The sequence below is a fragment of the Mixophyes fleayi genome, chromosome 3, assembly GCF_038048845.1.
Source record: "Mixophyes fleayi isolate aMixFle1 chromosome 3, aMixFle1.hap1, whole genome shotgun sequence".
NCBI lineage: Eukaryota > Metazoa > Chordata > Amphibia > Anura > Limnodynastidae > Mixophyes > Mixophyes fleayi.
Genome location: NC_134404.1, coordinates 95,965,237 through 95,987,736, shown reverse-complemented (window position 1 = coordinate 95,987,736; position 22,500 = coordinate 95,965,237). Strand labels below are relative to the sequence as shown.

General features: G+C 39.6%; 1 protein-coding gene across 1 annotated transcript in view; it reads right to left on the bottom strand.

Annotated features, from left to right (window-relative positions):
• The window catches only part of LOC142143162 (extracellular calcium-sensing receptor-like), a 31,169-nt gene extending 11,135 nt beyond the window's left edge, over positions 1–20,034 (bottom strand). Inside the window, exons 1-6 of the mRNA XM_075200873.1 lie at positions 19,888–20,034; positions 18,434–18,504; positions 17,657–17,942; positions 14,917–15,705; positions 12,509–12,724; positions 3,301–3,424 (exon numbers count right to left, since the gene is read on the bottom strand). Coding sequence (XP_075056974.1) covers positions 3,301–3,424; positions 12,509–12,724; positions 14,917–15,705; positions 17,657–17,942; positions 18,434–18,504; positions 19,888–20,034 — 1,633 coding nt within the window. The remainder of the gene's footprint in view (positions 1–3,300; positions 3,425–12,508; positions 12,725–14,916; positions 15,706–17,656; positions 17,943–18,433; positions 18,505–19,887) is intronic.
• Positions 20,035–22,500: the final 2,466 nt, after the last annotated feature.

Here is a 22,500-nt window from a genome sequence, read left to right as displayed (position 1 = left end):
TTGCTTACAAATTTTCCCAACATGAGATGTTCTGGATATATCAACTTAACACACATTTTCCGAAATGGTTTGAATGAGGGATATGAAATTACCCATTTTCCAAGTCAAATGTGTATATTTTTTGATCATTCACAACAGAAGGTCCAACTGGAATACGTACACCATAAAAATTACTTTAATAATCCACAGCGCTATATAAATCCACATACATATAAATCCAAACATACTGGTAGGTTAATTGGCTGCTAACAAAATTGAGCCTAGTCTGTGTGTGTGTGTTAGGGAATTTAGACTGTAAGCCCCAATGGGACAGGGACTGATGTGAGTGAGTTCTCTGTACAGCGCTGCGGAATTAGTGGCGCTATATAAATAAATGGTAATGATGATGAGATCTGTTCCTGCTGCATTTCCATTGGTCCTTGCTTTTCCTTATGAAGGAGACCTTAAGGACTACAGATAAGCCTTGAAAATATATGTCAATTGTGAGTGTGAACTTTGTATTGTTATTAAAATTCTCTTGTACTCAATATACTATACTATATGGTCTATTTCTCTGTTTTGGAGTGCAACAGCATGGAGCAGGAGTGATTTGAACGACTGGATACAATACAGATAATCATCTCTGGTACACATATACAATATTGGGTGATATATATATATTCACATCCTACACTATACAGCACTACGATATCTCTGTTTTTTTCTCTTATTCCCTATCGGTATTCTTCACCGTGGTTTGAGAACATGACCTGTCGTATTTACTGGGATTTGCATACAGATGAGCCTGTTGCATTAATCTATCTGGTACACAGAATAATCTACCACTTATTTGGGCTATATTGTTCCTCAAATGATACAGGATGACACTAGGCGACCCTAGCCCTGGTTAGACATAAACCTCCTGCCTGTTCCGGTGACTAACTCAGCATCAGTCACGCTGCGCAATAGTTTTAAATGCAATCAACCCCTCCTTTTAGTCTAATGACCTCTTTAGATAGTGTCTTCCACCTCTATATGTACACCATAGGAGTATCACTCTGTAGGAATTTAACCCTATCTGCCACATTATCCTGCAGATTGTCAGTCAAACCCTTAAATTCCCTTACAATTCCTCTTGAAACATGCCAGCCTACCCCTCTTTTAGCCACATATATGTATATTTATAAAATGTTTACTGATTTAAACATATCTTAAATGTAACACCCCATTTAGCTGCATAAATATTTTTAAAAAACAAACATTTTATTGTTGGAGCAACACAATAAAACAATATATTGAACACAAAATATTGTGTAATAGTAGCCAATGAGTCCAGTCATTGGCACAAAAAATGAAAGAGCAGTCATAACCAATGAACAATACGTTGTAATATGCATGAAAGGCTGGGGAGAATCAGCCATTGAAAAAAGTCAGCAGAAAAAATCCTAGACAGGTTAGAAGTTCGGCATATGAGGTATAACCATAAGTGCAAAGGTGGACACTGAACTGAGAATAGATGACAAAATGGATAGATAAGGAGGCTGCATAGTCCATATTAGGAGAACCTATTACCTCAATCTGGGGCTTCCAATGGTATCGAGGGGATTCTCTAAAAGCAATTGACTTTCATACCATGTAGTTTGGCGAATGAAGCATTGTGTAGAGTTTGACAAACTATTAATAAAGCAATTCCAAATTAGGAAGAGCTTTCCTGTATGAGAGTCTTTAAATTATGAAAGGGTAGGAGGCTGATCAAAGATTCACTGATATAATATACATTTTCTAGCCACTGCAGAGATTATGAGCAATAGTTTCCTACTTCCTTTAGACATTTTTAAAGAAGAGTCAGTCACTACAACAGCACCCTCATGGGTGAGTGGTCTATAATTCAGGAGATGACTGTAGGCATAGTGCTAGACTTGCCTCCAAAAGTGCTTAATTCAAGGACGCTCCCATATACAATGCACAAAGGTAGACCCGGATGAGCCACATTTCAAACATACATCAGTTTCAGACAGACCCACGGTATGTCAGTGTTGAGGCGAATAATATGCTTGGGGAAAATTATTGAGGAACATCTCTCTATATAAACTAGCTGGGATTGTGGTGCATGAATAGGATAAAGTTTGAGAAGACATTCAATAGGAAGATCCGTAAAATGGCGAGATAAACCGGAGGAAACTATCATGTGGTCAAATGGTGTACAAAGGCGTAAGGCCCCTGGGTAGATAATGGCTGAAACAATACAGAGTCAAGGTGGCTAGACCAGTCACGTGGGGATAATTGAGTAGATATTGTAGTAGCATAATGTTTAGCCTGATGGGAGACAACTCGATGTGTCCCTGGTAACTCATATTTCTCCAGGAATTGGGCTATCATCATGGGCTCATGTGCACTGGGGTTCATTCGAGAATGAATATTACGAATACCTAAATTGCTCCATGCTAAAAAAGGATAGAAAGCTTTACCACTGTGAAAACGAGATTCCTCAAAAATTGTAAAAACAAGGATTGAGAGGAATGAAGGTAAAAAATAATAATTCTGAACTGCTTTCCATGTTGTCCATATAGACATCACTAGGGGATTATCTAAGATGTTCTGAGAGAGTTCAGGTTTGTGCGTGTATGAAAAAGAGACAAGGTCAGAGTTAGAAAAAAGTAATCTAAGAGAACAATAGTATAACATAAACATTTTTTAATGTGTGTATACACATGAGTATACATTTTATTAAATACTATAGGCCTCATTTAGAGTTTACATAACTTTGATAATTGCATAAAAGTCCGTTGCACTGAACACATGCACAAAATGCGTCTATTTACAGTTACCTGTATCTTGTACTTGCAGCCCCCTGTGCTTGGAAAGGCGTATCGGAGGTGATCATGTGCAAGTACAGTAAAGTAAGGGCATGCACTCACAATTTAAGTACATCCCTTACAGATGCATCCTAATTACAGTTGCAAGTAGCTTGAGATAGGCATTTTAGGAGGCGTTTCTTTTGCACATCCCTAATCCTTGTGCAAGTCTTTGTATTGATATTAGTGACTAGTGTATATTTGCTTTGGATGCATCTACGAACTCTATTTAGGATACACATATTATAAGATGTTTGCAATTCAAAATATATTTTCTAAAAACTGGGATATTCTTCCAACTCAAAATTCGTTCCTATATATAGAGTTTAGTATTGTATAAGGCAGGGTCATTTATCTCCCCAAAAAAATTCTGATCGTTTTCAAGATTAAAATGACTTAAAATTGATAGCTTTTACTTGTGAGCAGTTAATCATAATCTTATTAGCACTTGTTTTATACAACTCACTTGACTGATTACTGATTTCTCCTTGATCACACATCATGCAGTCAAAGCAACAAGAATGCTTCCCTTTCTGTACAGCTTTCCTGCTTCCACAAGGGCAGCTTGAACTGCACACGGAGATTGGTATCTGTAAATGACAAGGGTTATTACTCAATGGGATATCACTGTATACCAACTAACAAATTAGCATTCAGCTATATCGTGATACTGAAAACCTTTTATATTAGGTACTTGTTTCTAATGATACAAGGCTTAATGCACCACATATGAAGCACACCAATTTTAATATTTAATATACTCTACTAGATAACAAACTTTTCTAGGGTATGGGGGTCCATTGATTTGACCCACAAAAATACAAGTCAAATCTACCCACAATATGAAATACAGCTACTGAAAACATATTTTATCTTAATAAAATCGTTATGTAGTCCACTGTTTCTTATTATTTACAGCTTTAGCTAAGGCAGGCCAGTTAATCACAACTTATCTCTCATATTGCAGCAACAGAGTGTTTTTGAAGTCACAACTGTTGATTTCAGGAAAAGTTCTATGTCAAGTAGTAAGTGTTACAGCAGTAGTTCACAAACTTTCTCAGTTCGAGGCACCCTTAGGGTCTCCATAATTTTTCCAAGGCACCACTAAAACAAAAAAATTACCGTGTAGTCACGTTTTTTAAGTAATTGGGTCAAAATAACATAAGAAATATTACCATCACACTGTGCCCCTTCACAATATTGCATTGTCCCCCTTCACAGTATCACAATGTGCCCATTGTCTATTTCACCCTGTGCCCCTTGTCTTACCTTTTACTTGCACTTCTTTCTTCTGTCTTCTGTTTTCTTCTGTCTTCTTCTGTGTCCTTCTATCTTCATGCTCCTCACTGCCTCGCTCTTCACTGAAAATGTAGGGTGTGACGACATTCAGTGAGAATGGAGCAGGGAGGAGGGGAGAGGGGAGGAGAGCACCAGAAATGTAAGTCTTTATTTTATTTATTTGGCTGGCCAGCGGACAAACGGGGGGTTGAATTCAGAGGGGAGTGTTTGTTGCCCCCCCTCCCCCCCGCTTTGCTTACCCCGCTCACTGCTGGCCCTGGCCGCAGAACTCCTGTTTGATTGTTGTGGCGCCTCAGGAAGAACATGTTTAAAGAATGATTTTTTTTTCCTTAAATAATTTTTATTGATAACGTCAAGTACGAAAAAGAATTACAAAAATTCAGAGGAGTTATAGTAAATAACATTAAATATATAAATGTGGGGCACACAACACTACCCGAAATCAGCTGTGTACTGGTCTTGTACAGTTGTGATGTTAGGTTTTAACATTTTAAACATGGGGGAAGGGGTTGTGGGACAGAAAGAAGAGAGGGGTACAGTACAGGGTTGTGCAGGGGAGGCTGGTGAAGGTAGGTGAGGGGTGTGGTGAAGGAAATTGGAGGGATGGTCTAATATGATGACCCTGTCACAGGTTCAGTACTAGTTAGAATTTGATCATCATTTATTTATATAGCGCCAGCAGATTCCGTAGCGCTTTGCAATTGGATCAAGGGCTGATTATGATATGAAGCCCAGGGGGCCCAAACTTTATAGAAAGACACGGAGGAGCCCCTCAGAATGCTTGTAATATGTTCCATTTGGTAGGTGTGCGAGACCCGACCGCAGACCATTTGAACCGTTGGGGGCATGGGATTCTTCCAGGAAGAAGCTATTTGGACGGTCGCTACACTTACTATATATCTGAAAAGTTTATGGGCATGAGAGGAGAGGTCTGAGATAGGTAGGGGCAGGAGCACATGTTTGGGGTCGGAGGGCAAAGGGATACCTAGGCTTGATGAAGCTAAAGAAAGGACAGCGGTCCAGTATGGACGTGGTTTGGGACAGTCCCACCATATATGTATAAAGGTTCCAATGTGATCGCAATTTCTCCAACAAGCATTGCTTGTCTTGTAGCGTGTAATTTGGAGGGGACATAGTACCATCTATGAAGTAATTTAATGGCATTTTCTTTTATGTACACATTTATGGAACAGCCTGCTGTCCATTCGTAAATATCTGACCAATCTTCATGATCTAGTAACTCCCCCAGGTCTGTTTCTCACTGTGTCTGGAACCGGTCCTTTACATCTGTAGTGAGAGGAGCAATGCATTATACAGTACTGAGATAAGACGTTTTGAAGAATATCCAGAAAGGCACAAGTTCTCAAACACAGTGGGTATCCTAGCTGATAGCTGGGTTTTGACCGATTGATGTAAATGTCTGATCTGTAAATATTGGAGGAACTGTCCCATTGTAAACCCACAGTACCTTGCCACGTCAGAGAACTGTGGGAATGTAGTTGTCCTGGTGATGTGATTTAAGAGAAGTACTTTGCCTCCTCTTGCCCACTTGTTATACATAGGACAGGAAAAGCCTGGTGTGAAGGCAGGGTTAGACCAGAGAAGTATCAATATTGAGGGAACGGGAGAGAGAGAGGCCTGATTGTGAGGGAAACGGACACTACTGGTTGAGAGTGAGTTGGGGCTGGTCGTTGTGCAGTAGGGAGCCAGAGAGTTGAGCACATCGGAAATCCCTTCAAAAGGTCTGATTCTATATCAACTTAGACCCTGGTGCCATTGCACACATTGAGCTAATCAAGCCGCATAGTAATAGTTGCGTAGATTGGGAATGCCGAGACCACCTGCCATGGGGAGCGCTGGAGGATACAAGCAGAGATCCTAGGTCTCTTATTTGACCAGACAAAACACATTAAAGAGGTCTGCAGCATTTTAAGGATTGAGGAAGGAACCCTAATGGGGAGAGTATGGAAGAGATACAGCAATCTAGGGAGTAAGTTAATTTTCACTGATGTGATCCGTCCCACCCAAGATATCATGAGTTTGTTCCAGGACATCAGATCTTTTTTAATACATTTTATGAGCGGCGGATAGTTAGCCTGAAAGAGGTGTTCTAACTTTCTAGTGACTGTTATGCCCAGATATCTAATGTGGTCGGAGTTCCAGTGGAAAGGAAAATTCAGTTCCAAGAGTTGTTTCAATTTGGGAGGGATGTAAAAATTTAGGATGTCTGTTTTAGCTGTGTTGATTTTAAAATTGGGCTGGTAATGGTGAAGAGGATATCACCCGCATAGAGTGCAATCTTGTGTTTGCTAGTGGGCAACTGTATGCCGGTGATATCAGGGTTTAGGCGTATTTTTGTTGCTAGGGGCTCTATGATTAATGCAAATTGGAGGATAGACAGTGGGAAGCACTTTCGGGTCCCGGTTCGGATAGGAAAGGAGGGTGAGGAGCAACCGTTCACCTGGATTGAAGCAGTGGGGTTATAATACAGGGCCGAGACACCAGTGAGGAAACGTTCTTGGAAGCCGTAGGGAGAGAGGGTTTTCATCACGAAGGGCCACCAACGCAGTCAAATACCTTCTCTGCATCCAGGGTTAGATGGCAGGAGGGTTGTTCACGTTCGGTTATGTGATGGATAAGGTCTATGGTTTGCCCAGTATTGCCCCTAGCCTAGCGCCCTAGGACAAACCCGACCTGATCGGGATGTACCAGATTCGGGAGTACGGAGTTTACCCTGTTTGCAAGGATTTTAGTGTATATCTTCAGATCCATGTTTAGTGGCAAAATGGGGAGATAGCTACTACAAAGGGATGGGTCTTTGCCTTCTTTCGGTATAACCGTGATCTGGGCTCAAGTTGTGGCTGGGTCAAAGGTAGTCCCTTCAAGAATTGTATTAAACCAAAGGGTAAGCTTAGGGCTAAGGACACCCACAAATGTTTTATAATATTTGGCTGGAAAGCCGTCTGGGCCCGGAGCAGAGGCGACCTTAATGCTGTAGAGGGCTGTAGTGGTTTCCTCTTCTGTTATATCAAAGTTGAGGAACTCAATAGCCGAGTCAGAGAGCTGTGGAAGGTGGCAGGAAAGCAAGTAAGCCTCTATCCTCTTGTCCAAGTCTGGAAGAGATGGGTTTGAGGCATTAAAGTTATAAAGTGAGGAGTAATAAGTTTGGAATTCTTCAAGTATCCAGTTTGGGTTGGATGTTAGTTGTCCTTGAGAATTTTAAATAGAGGAAATTGAATTACATGTGCGCCTCTTCTTCAGTCCCTGGGCCAGGAGGGAATCTGCCTTATCGTTCTTTTCGTAGAAAAGTTGTTGGGTTCATTTAAAGTTAGACTTTTTTTGGATAAGATCGTATTGCGTTGGAACTTCACTGTCGTCAGTTCCTGCAGGTGTGTCGAATCTAGTGATCGTTAATGTTGGGCGAGGAGTGAGGAGTCGAGCTTCTAAGGAGGCTATCTGTTCCCGTTTCTTTCTGTGTCGAGTGGCTGCTATACTTATAAGTCGTCCTCTGATAGTGGCTTTGTGTGCCCCAGACGTGGATGGGGTTACGTCAGGTGTCTCGTTTAAAGAAAAGAAATCTGTGAGTGCCTCTGTCAATTCATGGCATGTCACAGGGCTGATTAGAAGAGTGTCCTCTAGTCTCCATGTTGAACTTCGCTTTATCTAGTTGGAGGGATAACCCCATATGATCTGTCCAGGTAAACGATTGAACCTCGGCTCCGCGAAGTTTAGTGGCAAATCAGGGGTCTATTAGGAAGTATTCTATTTGGGTGTATATCCTGTGGGGATGTGAGTAGGAGGTATATCTCCTATTGGTGCCTATTGGTGCCTTTAACCACCCGCCAGGCGTCTAAAAGAGAATATTCTTTAAGTAGTGCAGCAAATCGTTTGGTCAGTCGGGTATGGTGTGCTTGAGATGGTAAGAGGGTAGTGGTTATTGGGGATCTGTCCAGGATGGGATCTATAATCATATTAAAATTGTCCTCATGGGCAAATTGCTTTCGGCATGTTTGTTAACAATGCTGAGTAGCTTTTGGAGAAAGGAAATCTTGCCAGTGTTGGGAGCATAGCAACAAACTAGTGTAATAAGAACTGGTGTAACATAGAGTGCCCACTGAGATGAGGAAACTGCCGTCCGGGTCTGCGGTCAAGCGGCGCACCACCAGTGGTACTGATGGTTGGACAAGGATGGCCACTCCCCGATGTTTAGAGGTGGCTGAGGCAAAAAAGTTTGAGAAAAAGTTTGCTCTGGAATGTCACATGTGGTGGAGTGAAATATGTTTACCCTTTGACAGTTGGTAATTGGAGAGACATTGTGTGGAGGAAAACCTGGTTTGCGCTACTGAAAGGATCTGTAGCTCAAAAAGGTCGTTAGAAGACCACAAGATTTCATAATCTTCAGGGGTCGCGTGAGGGGGGGGTCAATCAGGAGGAAAGTTAAGTGGTAGGGAGTCAGGGCTATTTCAAGCTGCCGACAACCTACTAGGTAGGGAGGGAAAGGCCAAACATGGCGTTTCCAGACTGTGGCTACTCGACTTCGGAAGGGAATGTCAACAAATGTAAATTGAAATTGTGGATACAATATTAACATATATTGGACTACTATCAGCAGAACATGTATTAAACAGCAGTATAACTTTTGTTTGAAGATACAGTTTAAATTTGGTATGCAAATAACTTGAAATAATTATAAAAGGTAGACATCACCAATGTAGAAATGTCTTTATAGCATGATCACTAAACAGGCAATGTCTCTGAATGGTGGCTGAGAATGAGAGTAGTAGATGAGGTGACATGTCTTCCCTGGCATCAGTGCAGGTTACGGCTGATCACTTTGCGATGAGTTTGATAAGGTGCAGCCATCATGCCTGTAAAACAGAAAAGGAATAGAAAGAGACAATGGGGTGTGGGAGAGATAGTAGTAGGAACCAATAGGAAGAAAGTCTTTTAGGTTCAAGTCTATATCCAGTGTCACCTAGAAGCACTCTTCTCCATATAGGTGTGAAGGGGTCTTCTGGACAGTCTCCCAGCATTGTTGCAGTAGAGTAGGGAGAAGTAGAAGAAAACAGCCTCATCCGGGGGGGTGATCTAGGCGGTGTTCAAGAGGACACTTGGAATGAAATACGTCCTTGTACTGCATAGGCTGTCTCCCATTTGGCTGGTGTAGCGCCTTTGAGGTTCACGGTGTCGCTGATGGGACCGGTGAAGTTGTGGAGCTATGAGATAGTCCCAATTTTTCAAGTATTAAAGCACCTTCTGCCACAGTTTTGGCAAAAAGGGATCTGGTTTCTGTGAAAACTTGGAGCTTGAAAGGAAAACACCATCGGTAGCGGTATCCATGCTGGTGTAAAATCTTTGTGGTGTCCTTTAATTCCTGTCGCTTTTGGATGGCGAGAGGGGCCAGGTTCGCAACAGTTGTATGTCACTGCCGATATATGGAAAGGAGTCGTGAATCTTCGTGGTTTGCTAGACTTTCTCCTTTATATGGTAATGATGCATATGGAGAATGACTTCTCCAGGTTGTTGACCTGGGGCAGATTTAGGTCAGAGGGATCTGTGCACTCTATTCAGGAGAATATCTGTATCTGTAGCATTCGTTAGAATAGTTTTAAAGAAGCCAAGCAGATAGCCAGGTAAGGCTGAAGCATCTACAGTCTTTGGGATGTTTTTGAGGCGAATGTTGTTCCTTCTTGCTCTATTTTCAATATCTCGCATTTCTCTGTCAGGGATGCTACATCCGAAAGTAGCGAGGAGAGCTCTTGTGTGGTGATCTGCAGATCTCATCTGTTTTGGTCTCTAGAGCATTGATGGGGTCAGTTAGTTTATCAATATCTTTGCGAAAATCCGAAATTGCCTTGCGCAGTTCCATGTGAAACGTCGTCTTGATATCTTAAACCAGAGAGCTGATTAAGTGTCTCATGGCAGAAGGAATTTCGTCCTGTCCCATCGTGCCCAAGCTTGGCGAGCGATCTATCTGTTGCTTAGTCATTGATGCTATTTGTGATTTAGGGTGTTTTTGTTTCTGTCAAAGAAGTTTGAGGCATCCACTGAGGAGGTCTGTTTTGTTCTGGACGTCATAACCAACCAGTTGCATCTGTATAGTAAGTAAGGTTGCAAAAGATAATAAGTTGATGCCCCTATGTAGGTGTGCTAGTACACTTTAGCTGGGGGAGGGATCAAGAGCAAATGATTGTGAGTACTTGTTCAGCAGTGCCGTTACCCAGTCATGGGTAGTAGGTTTTGGGTGCTCTGAGGGAAGCTATATTAGTAGTGTCGAGGGACCGGAACAAGAAATGGTCTGTGATTGTCAAGTATGCTGCCAGAATAAACACAGGTCTAATGTTTGTTTGCTGGTGACAAAAGCAGCTGTAGTTAGTGACCACCAGGTGATGATAGTGTTTTTATAAGAGAAATGACTGAACCTGTTTGCAGCAGGGTTTAACTCCTTAATGTCTGGGGTCTCTTTGTGACGACTGTTCAATTTAGCAAGTCCCCTGAGCTACTTATTGGTACTCTACTACTAGTTATGCTCTTTGGATAGTTTATGAGTTCTTTTAGAGCAGGCTATGTGCCATGCTAGAGCCTATCAGTGGGGATGTCGGCACTGAAGAAACGAGGCCGGTGGTATCTCTGACACCGGTCTCCACGCGAGTGAGTAGATGAAATAGGTGCTGTGACTCAGGCGGGTTATGGAGCCGGGAGCGCTCCACTGACCTGTCTGCTCAGACGAAGCTCCTGCGAGGGAGCCGGCACTGCGGTGTGGACTGTCGGGCCGCGAGCTGAGGGTTTTCTTTGCTCTCTGACATCGACGGCTTCAGTATGTAGGTAGATGGGCTTCCGTTCTGGGTGTGCATCATCGTTTCCTGGGTTCTGTGCTCTATGGTGGGTTTGATCTTGCAGAACTCTGTGTGTAGTGAGGCCTCGCTCAGATGAATACCGGTGGGTCACTTGGGAGGATTTCCTCGCTGGTAGCAGTGTGTCCCTGCGGTAGGGTGTTGGCTAGGCCCCAATGCAGCGATGACCATTTGGTTCTAGGCTAGTGTCTTTAGGGAGAGTATATCTCAGTTTATCCAAGTAATGCCTGGTATGGAAGCAGGAGCTGATGTAAAGCACATCTGCTAGATATGGCTGCTAGGCCATACCCCAATGATTTTAATGAGGCAATCATAGTTTACATTTTTTTTTGAAAGAGATAACTATTAAATAAACTCCAACTGGACATATAGTGCTTTATTCATTAAGAAAAGTAAGGCAAAAAATTACTATGTTTTCTCCGGACAAAACCATGTTACAATACAAGGGGTGCAAATTAGTTTATTTTTTTCTACATAACTTAATTACTGTCTGTGTTTTCATGTAGCAAACAAATACTTGACAGCTTTATTTGTGCACTGAAATTTAAAGTTGATCTAGGACATGCCCTACCTCAACTATAAATCTGCCATTACATTTTAAATGTTCACCCCCCTCCAATGCTACATGGTTTTGCCAAGATGCAAGCTTACTCATCTTTTTTGCTTTCCTTTCCTTAATGAATCAGGCCAATACTGTCTAACTCCAGATTAACTAATACTAATATCTACTTAGCAATGATAGCACACTAAACTAAATATACTTTCCTGCCTATAATTGTTCATTACTTACAGGTAATGATCCAACTTAGTAACAGATAGATCTCCTCTTCAGCAACCACAGACTGTGGCAGATTGAATTGTGTTTATCCAAGTGCTCACTCAACAGATGATGCTGTGGAAATGGGCTGAAAATAAGCTAAACACCCCCAGCATTTGATCAAAACCTGTAGCTAACAAACAAGTACAATGCGACTTTTAGAAATTAAAAATTGATCCACAAAATATTCACCTCATTCCACATTTGGCTGCAACATTTTGCATGTTTTGCCAACAAAATCTGATCTTAAATATTCCGAGTTTCACCCCAATCACACTACACAGCAGAATGAACTGTCCATCGTTTTTCACTGTGATTTTGTTCATCTGCATTTAGTAGGATATGCTTTAATCTAGATGGTACTATTTTATTAAAATATACTAAATAAATTAGCCTTTACATTATGAATACAATCAGCCATAGTATCATTTTAGTGTTTCAGTTCTGTTGCTTTTAATATTTATGTGATTAATTATTTTTTTATCTATTTGTGTTTACTTTATTTATATTGCCCTTTATGTCCCTATGTATGCCTTATTTCCGTGGATATTTGTGAATCAAGTGACTGCAACTGAGAGCCTATTACTTCTGTCAAGCAGTACCATTTCAGCAAATCAACTCTCACATGAGTGTGTCTTGTTGTACGGCAAGAAACACATACAAAACATGGTGTTATATATTTAAGCACACTTATATTTATTTACCTCTTTCCGTTCTGCCTGCCACACAATAGTATTTTCTTTCAGCGTTAGACTTTCATCTCCACTGAATTCTCCCACACCAGCAAAGAAAAGAGATCCATTGTCTTCCTTTTGCCAGTTAACTAAGTCATAGGTCGGGTAAGGGTCTCCATTCTTGTCAAAGCTTATCTTGTCCCCAGCATCAGTGGTAAAATTTAGGTGTTTCAGAAAGCTAAGAAGCTGAGTGTTAGAAAAAAATGTTGATTTTACAATGGTTACAATTTCAGTCCACTATGGCACTATATGCAGTGATAATGTGTATATGATGGTTCTGCTTATGGGATGTGGATGTGCTATTTTGAAATGACTGAATACTGAACTATAAACAATGGGGTTATTTACAAAGCTGCATATTTCTGTAGGCAAATTTACCAATTTTATAGGAATGCATTTAAATATTATGTCTTAGCAGATGCTGTGTGCGCTATTTAGCTCAGTGTGTAGTATTTTTCTTTTCTTTTATTTATGCACAAAAGGTACGCAGCTGTGTCCATGACACTTACAGTAGTATACAATAAAGAGACAACAATGATTCATAACACATTTACATATTACGGGAAAAACAAAATAATATAATATAATATAAAGACTAGATATCCGATTTAACAAATAACATACAGATAACTTGGTAATGCAGATAAAGTTATTTGCGGAACTATAAGTGAGAGGGATGATAATGTCTAACATGAAGTAGGCCTGGGCTCAAGAGAACCAGTCTAGGGAAGCAGCCCTAGAGATACTGAGGGTGATGAAATAGTAGATAGAGAACACAATGAAAGATGGCCCTGCTCATAAGAGCACACATCCTAAAGGGAAGGGGAAGACCCAAATAAGGTCATACTGAGTGGGGCAGTGGAGGTACTAGTGGAGCTAAAGAAATTAGGAGAAAGGGCCTTGGAGAGGAGCGGCTAATATGATAGGGTGTGTGAAATCGTTCCACAGATGGAAAACTGGATGAGATAGGGCGGCAGGAGAGAAAAATAAGGTGGGCATAAGCATTTAGGATAGACTTAAGAGGTTAAGGAGGGAGCTAGGTAGGGCTGACAGAAGAAGATACCAGTAATCAAGGTGAGAAATTACAAGGGAGTGAATAAGAGTTTTGGTGGCTTCCAAAGTGACAAAGGGCCAAATCTTGGATATTTTCTGAAGGTGGAAGTGGCAGGATTTGGAGTGGGACTGAATGTGAGGTTTGGAGGAGAGTGAGGTTTTGAGGGTGACCCATAGGCAGCAGACTTGAGGGACAGAGAAAAAGGTAGTGTTATCAACAAAAAAGAGAGAGAGGGGACAATGTGAGGGTGCCCTGGAGGGGCAGATAATGAATGGTCAGGGGAGAAAAGATAGATTTGGGTTTCATCAGGATAAACTGAAGGCCAAAAGAGCTGAGGCGATCACCAAGGGAGCACATGTAGAGGGAGAAGAGCAGGGAGCCAAGAACAGATCCTTGAGAACTCTGACAGATAAGGGAAGATGAAGGAGGTGGATTCTGGTATAGAGACTAAAAAGAAGCAGTTGAGGTAATCTTCAACATATATGGTACATGTTCAGTACACAATAACAATAACATTTTGCTGAGAGAATGGACATTTTCTCAGTACACATTATTTCATGTGTGAAAGAATTGAATATCTGGAGGCTTTTATAAAGTAAGTTACACATAAACCAGGTACGCACCAGAAGAGTATTCAGGCCAGAATAGAATCACCATGAAAAATACAGAGCACTCAACCCCTTCTGGGGATTACACTGGTATAAAAAGATTGAATAAATTAAAAAAAAAAAACAAACTTCAACATATATAGTACATGTTCAGTACACAATAACAATAACATTTTGCTGAGAGAATGGACCTTTTCTTACACATTTCTTTCTTCTTGGGAATTACACAAGTTTAAATTATTGTATGTTGAGACCTATTCTTTTTTTTGCACATAAGATCAAATTTCTAATTAAGGAAAATGCCTTTGACAACTACCTTATTTCTTACTCCTCCTATTTTAATATACTTCCTCTATAAATGTGTTTACAGAAGCCAAAGTTGTAAATGTTTAGGCCATTTTTAATAGTTCACAAAAACTCTGCATACCAGCAAATTACAGGAAAGCCTCCAAACATGTACATTCTTAACCCTGGCACTCAATATTATTATTATTATTCACTACTTGTCACTACTTGTTTATAAATATGGAATGAGAGTACTATCTAATTATGGCCAAAATACGTTTATATAGATCTTTAAAGATCTATTAAAATTGAAATTAAAATGGATTATTGGTAAAAGTTAGAGTAAGCTAAAGTATACAGTAACCATGTGACGCACGTGTCGTCCAGGTGTTTTTTTATATACACAAAATGAGTGCTAATTTATGACTTACCGTCCATGGATTTAATATGTTGTTCAAAGTATTGAATCCCAGTAGAGCTACCATATTGTGCAAAGCATTTGCAACTGCATAAATGGCCTTATACACATTGTATGAAATACGAAGGTTCTTCACATCCAAATATAGGGCAGCAGTGGCATTTAAATCCTCAAGACCTGTGCATGGCACTTTACCTGTATATAATGAAGTTTCAAGGGAACAGTTAAAAGTTTCTTCCCACAGATTTACAATGAGAGGGTTGTTTATCTTCTGGGATATATGAGTATTAGCAAGAAAATGTTTTAGCCCAGTAATATTGCCTCTGCGTATGGCAAATCCTATTGTCCCACCAAAATTTGTATATGTTTGCTCATTATAGACAAGGCTTGAGGTAGACCAGGCCTCACTAGCAATCCACTGAATTCCAGTTATGTTTTGGTAAATGACTTCTTGAAAAATTATTCCTACAGTAAGTTCGGATGCAATGATCAGCACAACTTTGACTTTATATGCCAAGATATTTCTGACGCTCTGCCTGATCTTCCCAGGAGTAACAACGACTGGAATAATTTCTGTAAATGCTACACAGCTGCCCAGTTTTGTGGCTTCATCTTTAAATAAGCTACCTGCATTTTGCCCATAGTCATTATCTTCAATTATTAAACCACTCCATGTCCAATTGAAATGGTTCACCAACTGTGCCAGGGCTTTGGACTGGAATAAATCACTAGGTATGGTTCGAAGAAATGTTGGATATTCATGTTTGTCACTCAAGCAAGCACATGTAGAAAAGTAACTGATCTGAGGAGAAAAAACATGTTCAAAATTAGAAGAGGAGAAACCATTTTATGTATGTGGGTCAGCTTTGAATTCTGAGATAAAACAAACATCCATGGATTTTTTTCATTTTTACACTTACCACTAAAGACCTCAAAATATGTTTTATGTTTTTTTCCTAGGTATTTTAAAAAGAAAGTAAAAAAAAACAACCTACATATCCTTTTTTAATCAAGCACTGTAGACAAAAAATAAGCAGCAAAAGTGATTAGTAAAATACATTGGTACATTATATTACATAATATAATATTAAATACATTGAGCCAGGAAGCCTATGTTTTTTCATTTTTTCACAAAGATATTAGAGTATCATTTTATTTTACATTAAATTACATATTTCAATTACATACAAAATGTTTTAGCTATTTTTAGTGTCTGTCCAAATAGCACTTCTAATTGCAACAAGAAGTTGGAATTATTGATGTATGGCAGTTGCTATATAATACATTTAATAAATACATCATTGGCTCCCCATATTCTCCAGAATCCACATCACATTACTTCCCCCCACCTACAATGCCCTCAGCAACACCCCCTCCAATATCGCAAACCTCAACTTAATATACCCCCCTCAAGCCTTTCTTAGCTCTCCTGTCTGACCGTCACCTCAGAGACAGTGTGCCCAGGACCTGCCTATCATAAGAGTCAGTACTTTATTGACTTATGGGACAATCCAGGAGGCCTGGCGGCTTACGAACTGTGTTAAGTATGCTTTATAGCTTTATTAAAAAGGAAAAAAAGGTGTCTATCCAGGACACCTCTCCTCCTCCATCTTCTCTCTTACGGTGTCTGTTCTTCAATAAAGTTTTGGGCCTGTGACTTCCCCTCCCTCCCTTCCCCCAACACACTGCTTCAAATTTGTTGATTGTCTTGCCCTATTTAAGCACATTCCACTTATGTGTCTGTCTATCAATAAAGCTTCAGGCTTGTGACTACATCCCCTTCACCTTCCTCCCGCTCACATCCATTGCTTTTTGGAATAGTTGTCTTGTTGAAGCATTATATGTATAGTGCACTACTCGATGTATATCTTGTGCCATACGTCTTGTACTGTGCTATAAAGTATGACTGATTTATGTTTCACTGTGTGTTGTGTCTCAGCTGTGTTGAGTTGCAGTAAACTTGAATGTCTGTTTTTTGTATCTTTAAGCAAAATTATGTCTACATTGTTCATTGAAAAATCTGACAGCCACCTTGCTCCCACCTTCAATTCTTCTCTTGTACCCATACCCATACCCACATATGGAATTCCCTACCATGTATGATCAGACTCTCCACCAACCTTCAAGTCTTTAAATGGTCACTTCTTACAGTCAACTCTAATACTGACACCGACAAACCCTCACAACTGTCCCAATCTCCATCCTGAATCAGACTTGCTCCTCTCAGCTTTGCCCTTTCCCATTCGATTGCATGGTCTCAAGAGCAATACCTTCTCTACCCTTTTGATTTCACATCTGCATTTATTTTGTTTGCCTTGTAAGTCCCTGTTTTAAGTATGCAGTGTTTTCCACACTGTCAGGGCACCATGGAGCATAATTCCACAACAGCTGGATAGGCCCTTGTTGACTAACTTTACAGTGTACCACATTGACTAACCCAGTCTAGCAGGGCATGCTGAGTCTTATTGTTCCCCAACAGCTAGAAAGCCATGAGATAGTGTGTATTGCATAGTATGTACATATAGCATAACAATGGCACAAGGGGAATTATATTTAAGAGTAAAGGTTAGCTATTTTTAATATATCTAGTCATCTATTTAGAAATCCATTTAATTAGTTATTTCCCTATTCAGTAGCTTTTTGATTTGAATTTATATAACAAATGCCTATTTCAATGGAATATAATGAAATTACATGTAGGGAAAGCATTAAAACAATATAATAACCAGTGAAAATAGATGGATTCAGCATACCAGTGGAATGTTGAAAAGTGCCACTACTCTTGACACAGCAATGGATTGGGTAGACCAAGACCCTCCGATTATTACTGGCACCAAAGGAAACTGGACACATGTATAATGCCTATCTCCAGCACCAGTGGTCAGAGACACAGCTGCCCGAGTAGCCTGGAAGTGTGTATAACAAGTATCATAGATTCTGTAACCCAAGCTCATGTTAGGTAGCAACTTATCACTTCTGTTTATTTCTTCAATGGCAAATATCATTGTTTGCACATATTGGAAGTCTCTTACATTAAATCTGAAGAAAGAAAATTTGAAACATTATTATTTGGTTCTTGTAGATCTTACAGATATACCTACTTTATGAAATGATCAGATCACTATTAGACAATACTCTTGATCCACCCAGGTAATTCTCACAATCCAAACAGACACACCTGCAATCTGCCAAGATAATGCCACCAAAATCCTTTTTTTCTGTAATACATTGAGACTGTCCAGTGAAATTGTAACTAGTAGGGGGAGTTCATTTGTAATATTTAGCATTTGGGTATGCATTATGTTGTAAGCCAGCATTTTATTTTAGATGGTAGAGGACCTTTGTCTTAGGCCAGCAGCCAAGGGTTAAAGGTTACATAGACAGCAGGATTTGCCATATTTTATGTACAGTTCATATTTTGTTATTGCTGTGTGTATGTGTGTTTGTCTTTTTACTGCCTTACTATTTATGATTAGTGTACCTGAAGGAGGGTTTGGATAATGTCACAGTTAAGTATCATCTCTTCTCACGCAGTGCTACCAAACCTCTCTTTGGGGTTGTAGCTCTTGACAAGATCTACAAGGGGTTGCCATGGAAAACCCTGTCCAACGTGCAGTAAATGACTCACATACACCATATATGGAGGGAAAAGCCAGTTGTCTTGTTTATTAAATGGCTTGACAACTATAAGGCCAGTAAATCAATGGTTAATGAGAAAAGAAAGCAGAACTTCCATTTAGATGAGGTACAGCTACGTGCCCCTAGATTGTAAGCTTGTGAGCAGGGCCTTCTTACCTTTCTGCCTGTCTTACCCAGTATTGTTTCACAGTGTTACCAATTAAAAATAGCTATGGATTTTGATGGCACTATATAAATATTGATGATGATTAAGTGAATATAACAGTGAAATATAAATATACAAAATTATAACAGTATAAATATAGTACACAAGAGTAGCATTGACATAAACACAATTGTATGATATTCTTTAATGATAGACAAATGAAGGATAATTTATCACTTTACAATGACAATGATAACAAAGCTTCAGCGTGCACAGAATGTAATCTTGTGATTTGCATCAATAAAGACTTCACTCCTATAAACACTTGAACTTGGGGTGGGCTTAATGTTGGAAACATGCACATCTGGACTTAGTCATACACCCTAAACTGGCTGACAGCAGTTAATTGCATGTAAGGAAGACAACATGAAACGGAAAATCACTGTGACTGAGAGAATTAAAAAAATTGGTATGAACCGGCTTTCTGAGTAAAAAAAATAGATAATTGTACTACAAGACAATAAGTTAAAATAAATCCCTTTATCATAACAATAACAAACATAATGTTTCCCTAGAGAAGAGTGGGATATTAGGAGGAGTAGTCCCAACAACAATAGTGACTATGAATGAATGAAAAAAATGAAGGGACTACTACCAACAATGGCAACAGACACAAATATGTATAGAAAATGAAGGAAGGAGAAGTCCCAGCAGTATTAAGCAGTTCAAGGCCAGATCTCTAGCTCAGATGGGCCGCTCAACTGTTGCTCAACAAAATTTATGGTGCATGGACACTGATCTGTTCTTGAGAACTGGTAGGCACTTGAAGTAGGGATAAAAGGCCTTGATGGGTCCCAAATAGCTCTCATCCCTAGGACACAAAATAGAAGTAGTTGCAAATACAGGCACCTAGAACAAATCAGGACATAATGCATACAACTGAACAGGATCTGGACTCCTTCTGCACACCTAGACCAGATCTGGCTGTCACCTCTGTGATTCTTGCAGCTCTCTCTGTTAGACTGTCAGCTCTCTGTGTAGGATTGGCAGTTTTCTTTGTTAAGTTGTCAGCTCTTTCTATTGGATTGGCAGTCCTCTGCATTGTCTTCAGCTTCTCTACAATGTCGTAGCCCCCAATGGCTGTGCCTCTCTCTGCAACTTTCAAAAGTACTCACTCTGTCAGTGGTTTTTGTTGCTCACTGGCAGGTTTCCTGAACTCAGTCGTGCTGCTATGTCCTCCACATTGACTCCTTTCAGAGCAGTCCTGGTAAAGGCTTCACCTTCTTCCTCTCTGGCCACACTCCTGCATTCCTCACTCTCTGGCATCAAACTTCTCACAAGTGGCATTCTCTTACATCACTTTCTACTTTTCTGCACCTCAGGCATGCTGGGAAGTGTATTTTCCAGTGCCTGTGTAAGCATTGGACTGGCCCTAGTGAAAGTCTCCCCTCCCCTGTCTATACACTCCAGGGTACCATCCTCCCTAGAAGCACTAAGTTGGGGTCTCACAGCAAGCCCTGATTCTGGATTATGGAACTACTCCAGTAATAATTCTCTGCACAGCATTTTGCAAGCTTGCTGGTCCAGTTGGATATGGTCAAAAGATGAAAAATGTGACTCCAAATCCAGCCTATTGCTACTTCATACTGCTCATTTTAGCATCATTTATGTCTTAAATTAATCAGGAGAATGAACGGGCGTCTAGGTTCTCTTTACTACACATGTCACTATGCTGTTTGATTTGTATATTGTTATTACATTGGTGGAAATGTGCATTTACCAATTTAAAATATGCCTTTTCCACAAAACAAAATCTTGTTTTTACATGTGGTTGCTTAACTAAGTGAATGAATGCACCTATTCCAGACTTGGCAAGGAAGACCCCAATCTGCTGTATTCCTCCCATCAGAAGATAAAAAATGTCACATGGGCAAATCCATTTTGGCTTGGGAAATTTATCAACAGTTTTTTATTTAACCTTACTTTCCAAATCTTAATTTAGTTTTTGTTAGTTGGACATATAGAATGACATTGTTGTACCTCTCAAAAAGAACTTCTATCATACACTCAGGTCCACACATTACTAAAACACTAATACATACCCTTTAAAGCAAGTTTCTGGTAATAGATATGTTAAATGGAAGAAATCCAATCCCCAAATACTCTTTATTATGCATTACTTGTTCCTCTAATAGGGAATTCTATCGGAATCAATACTACAATAATGATTTATCCAATACAAGCACAAGTATATAAAATTGTACCTTCTTTGGAAACCTACAGACAGTCCTAACTCTCAAGGACGTGAAATTAGATATGAGAGTGTGATACTCACCCAGTGCATTGTAGTCTTTCTGGGTCATTTCTAAAGGATAAATCTGCCTGTGATTCTACATAATTTACAGAAAATATTCCTCCTATATTCACATTTCCCTTCTTAATTATACCTGTCAGGTCAAAATACCCATCCACTGTGCACATTGGATGAATTTCCTTTTCAGCAAGCGTCCTTATTAGGAAAAGAAACCTCAGTCCTAACAGTGCCTGCTTGAAATTCATTCTGACAAGAGGTGCCCATCATGCTTCCAGCAGATCAGAAGGGAAAGGTCTTTTTATGCAGAATCCTTACTTTTTATAGACAGAAGTTTACACCTGTGAAATCTTTCCATCCCTTTTGAGAACAACTAATGAGCTAAGCACATTCCCTGGGCATTTCTAGAATTAACTAAGAAGTAAAGCCTAACATTGGATGTGTGCTAAGTGTTCTGTAAATTGCATCTTACATATAATAGAAGGAGACTTGTTTTTTGAACAGAATAAAATTGCTCAATATGCAGAAATATAATGATACAGTTACTTTTGTTTACCTAAAAATATTTCTACAATAGACTTGAAATAGACTTAATACAATGTACAAAAACACCTAAAGCTTGCAATGCTATATTATTGGAAGTAGGTGCTTTTGGCATACAATGTTGTTAATAAATTACATTTTGGTAACATCATGCACCTATTTTTGCACTATTGTGCTTATATATATGGATTATGCATGGTTTTGAATGTGAAGATAATGGCAACTGAAGAGTTGCTAAATTTTGACTTTGATATAGGATGAGTTTTATGGATTGTGTGCTTTTTGTTGAATGCAGGCTACGGACAGGGAAGTGTCCCACTATGTGCCCACATGCAAAAACAACATTTCATGTTGAGGAATGAGATATTTAAAGAAACTTCAAGGTGCGGAGAATCACATTTTGGAAGGTGGTCCTGATTTATTGTGTGGCTTCAGAGTCTTACCCGAACAAAACCACTTGATTTTTTACATGTGCACAGATGTGGTGGTTATCATAGAACTGACTTTGGTTTCAGTGTGACACCAATCAGAGCACTTGCTATAGGAAAAATCATATTTATATGTACAAATACCAATATAATAAAACATTTCTTTATGCAGTATAAATATGACTTATGAAATAAAGACAATTTAGCACACTGTACAAAAAGGTAGGATGTAGAGAACAACTGCTGTAGAAGAGTAAGCGGCAGAAAGAAAGTGTCATCCCAATGAGCAGATTCAGGTCAAAATATACACAAACCATCTTTGGTGTAGGGAATGACCCTTCATATGGCCACAAGAAGAGAACATACTAAATAAATAATCTGTACAGTCTAAAAAGACTTCTTATAACATTCCAAAATATGTTTGTTACAAAATTGTGACACAACATAAATGATTTCAATTTGGATGTAATCTTGCTAGTTTGCTCAGTGCAGAGTGCATAAGTAGGTTTGTGTTCCAGAGAGCAATCTCAT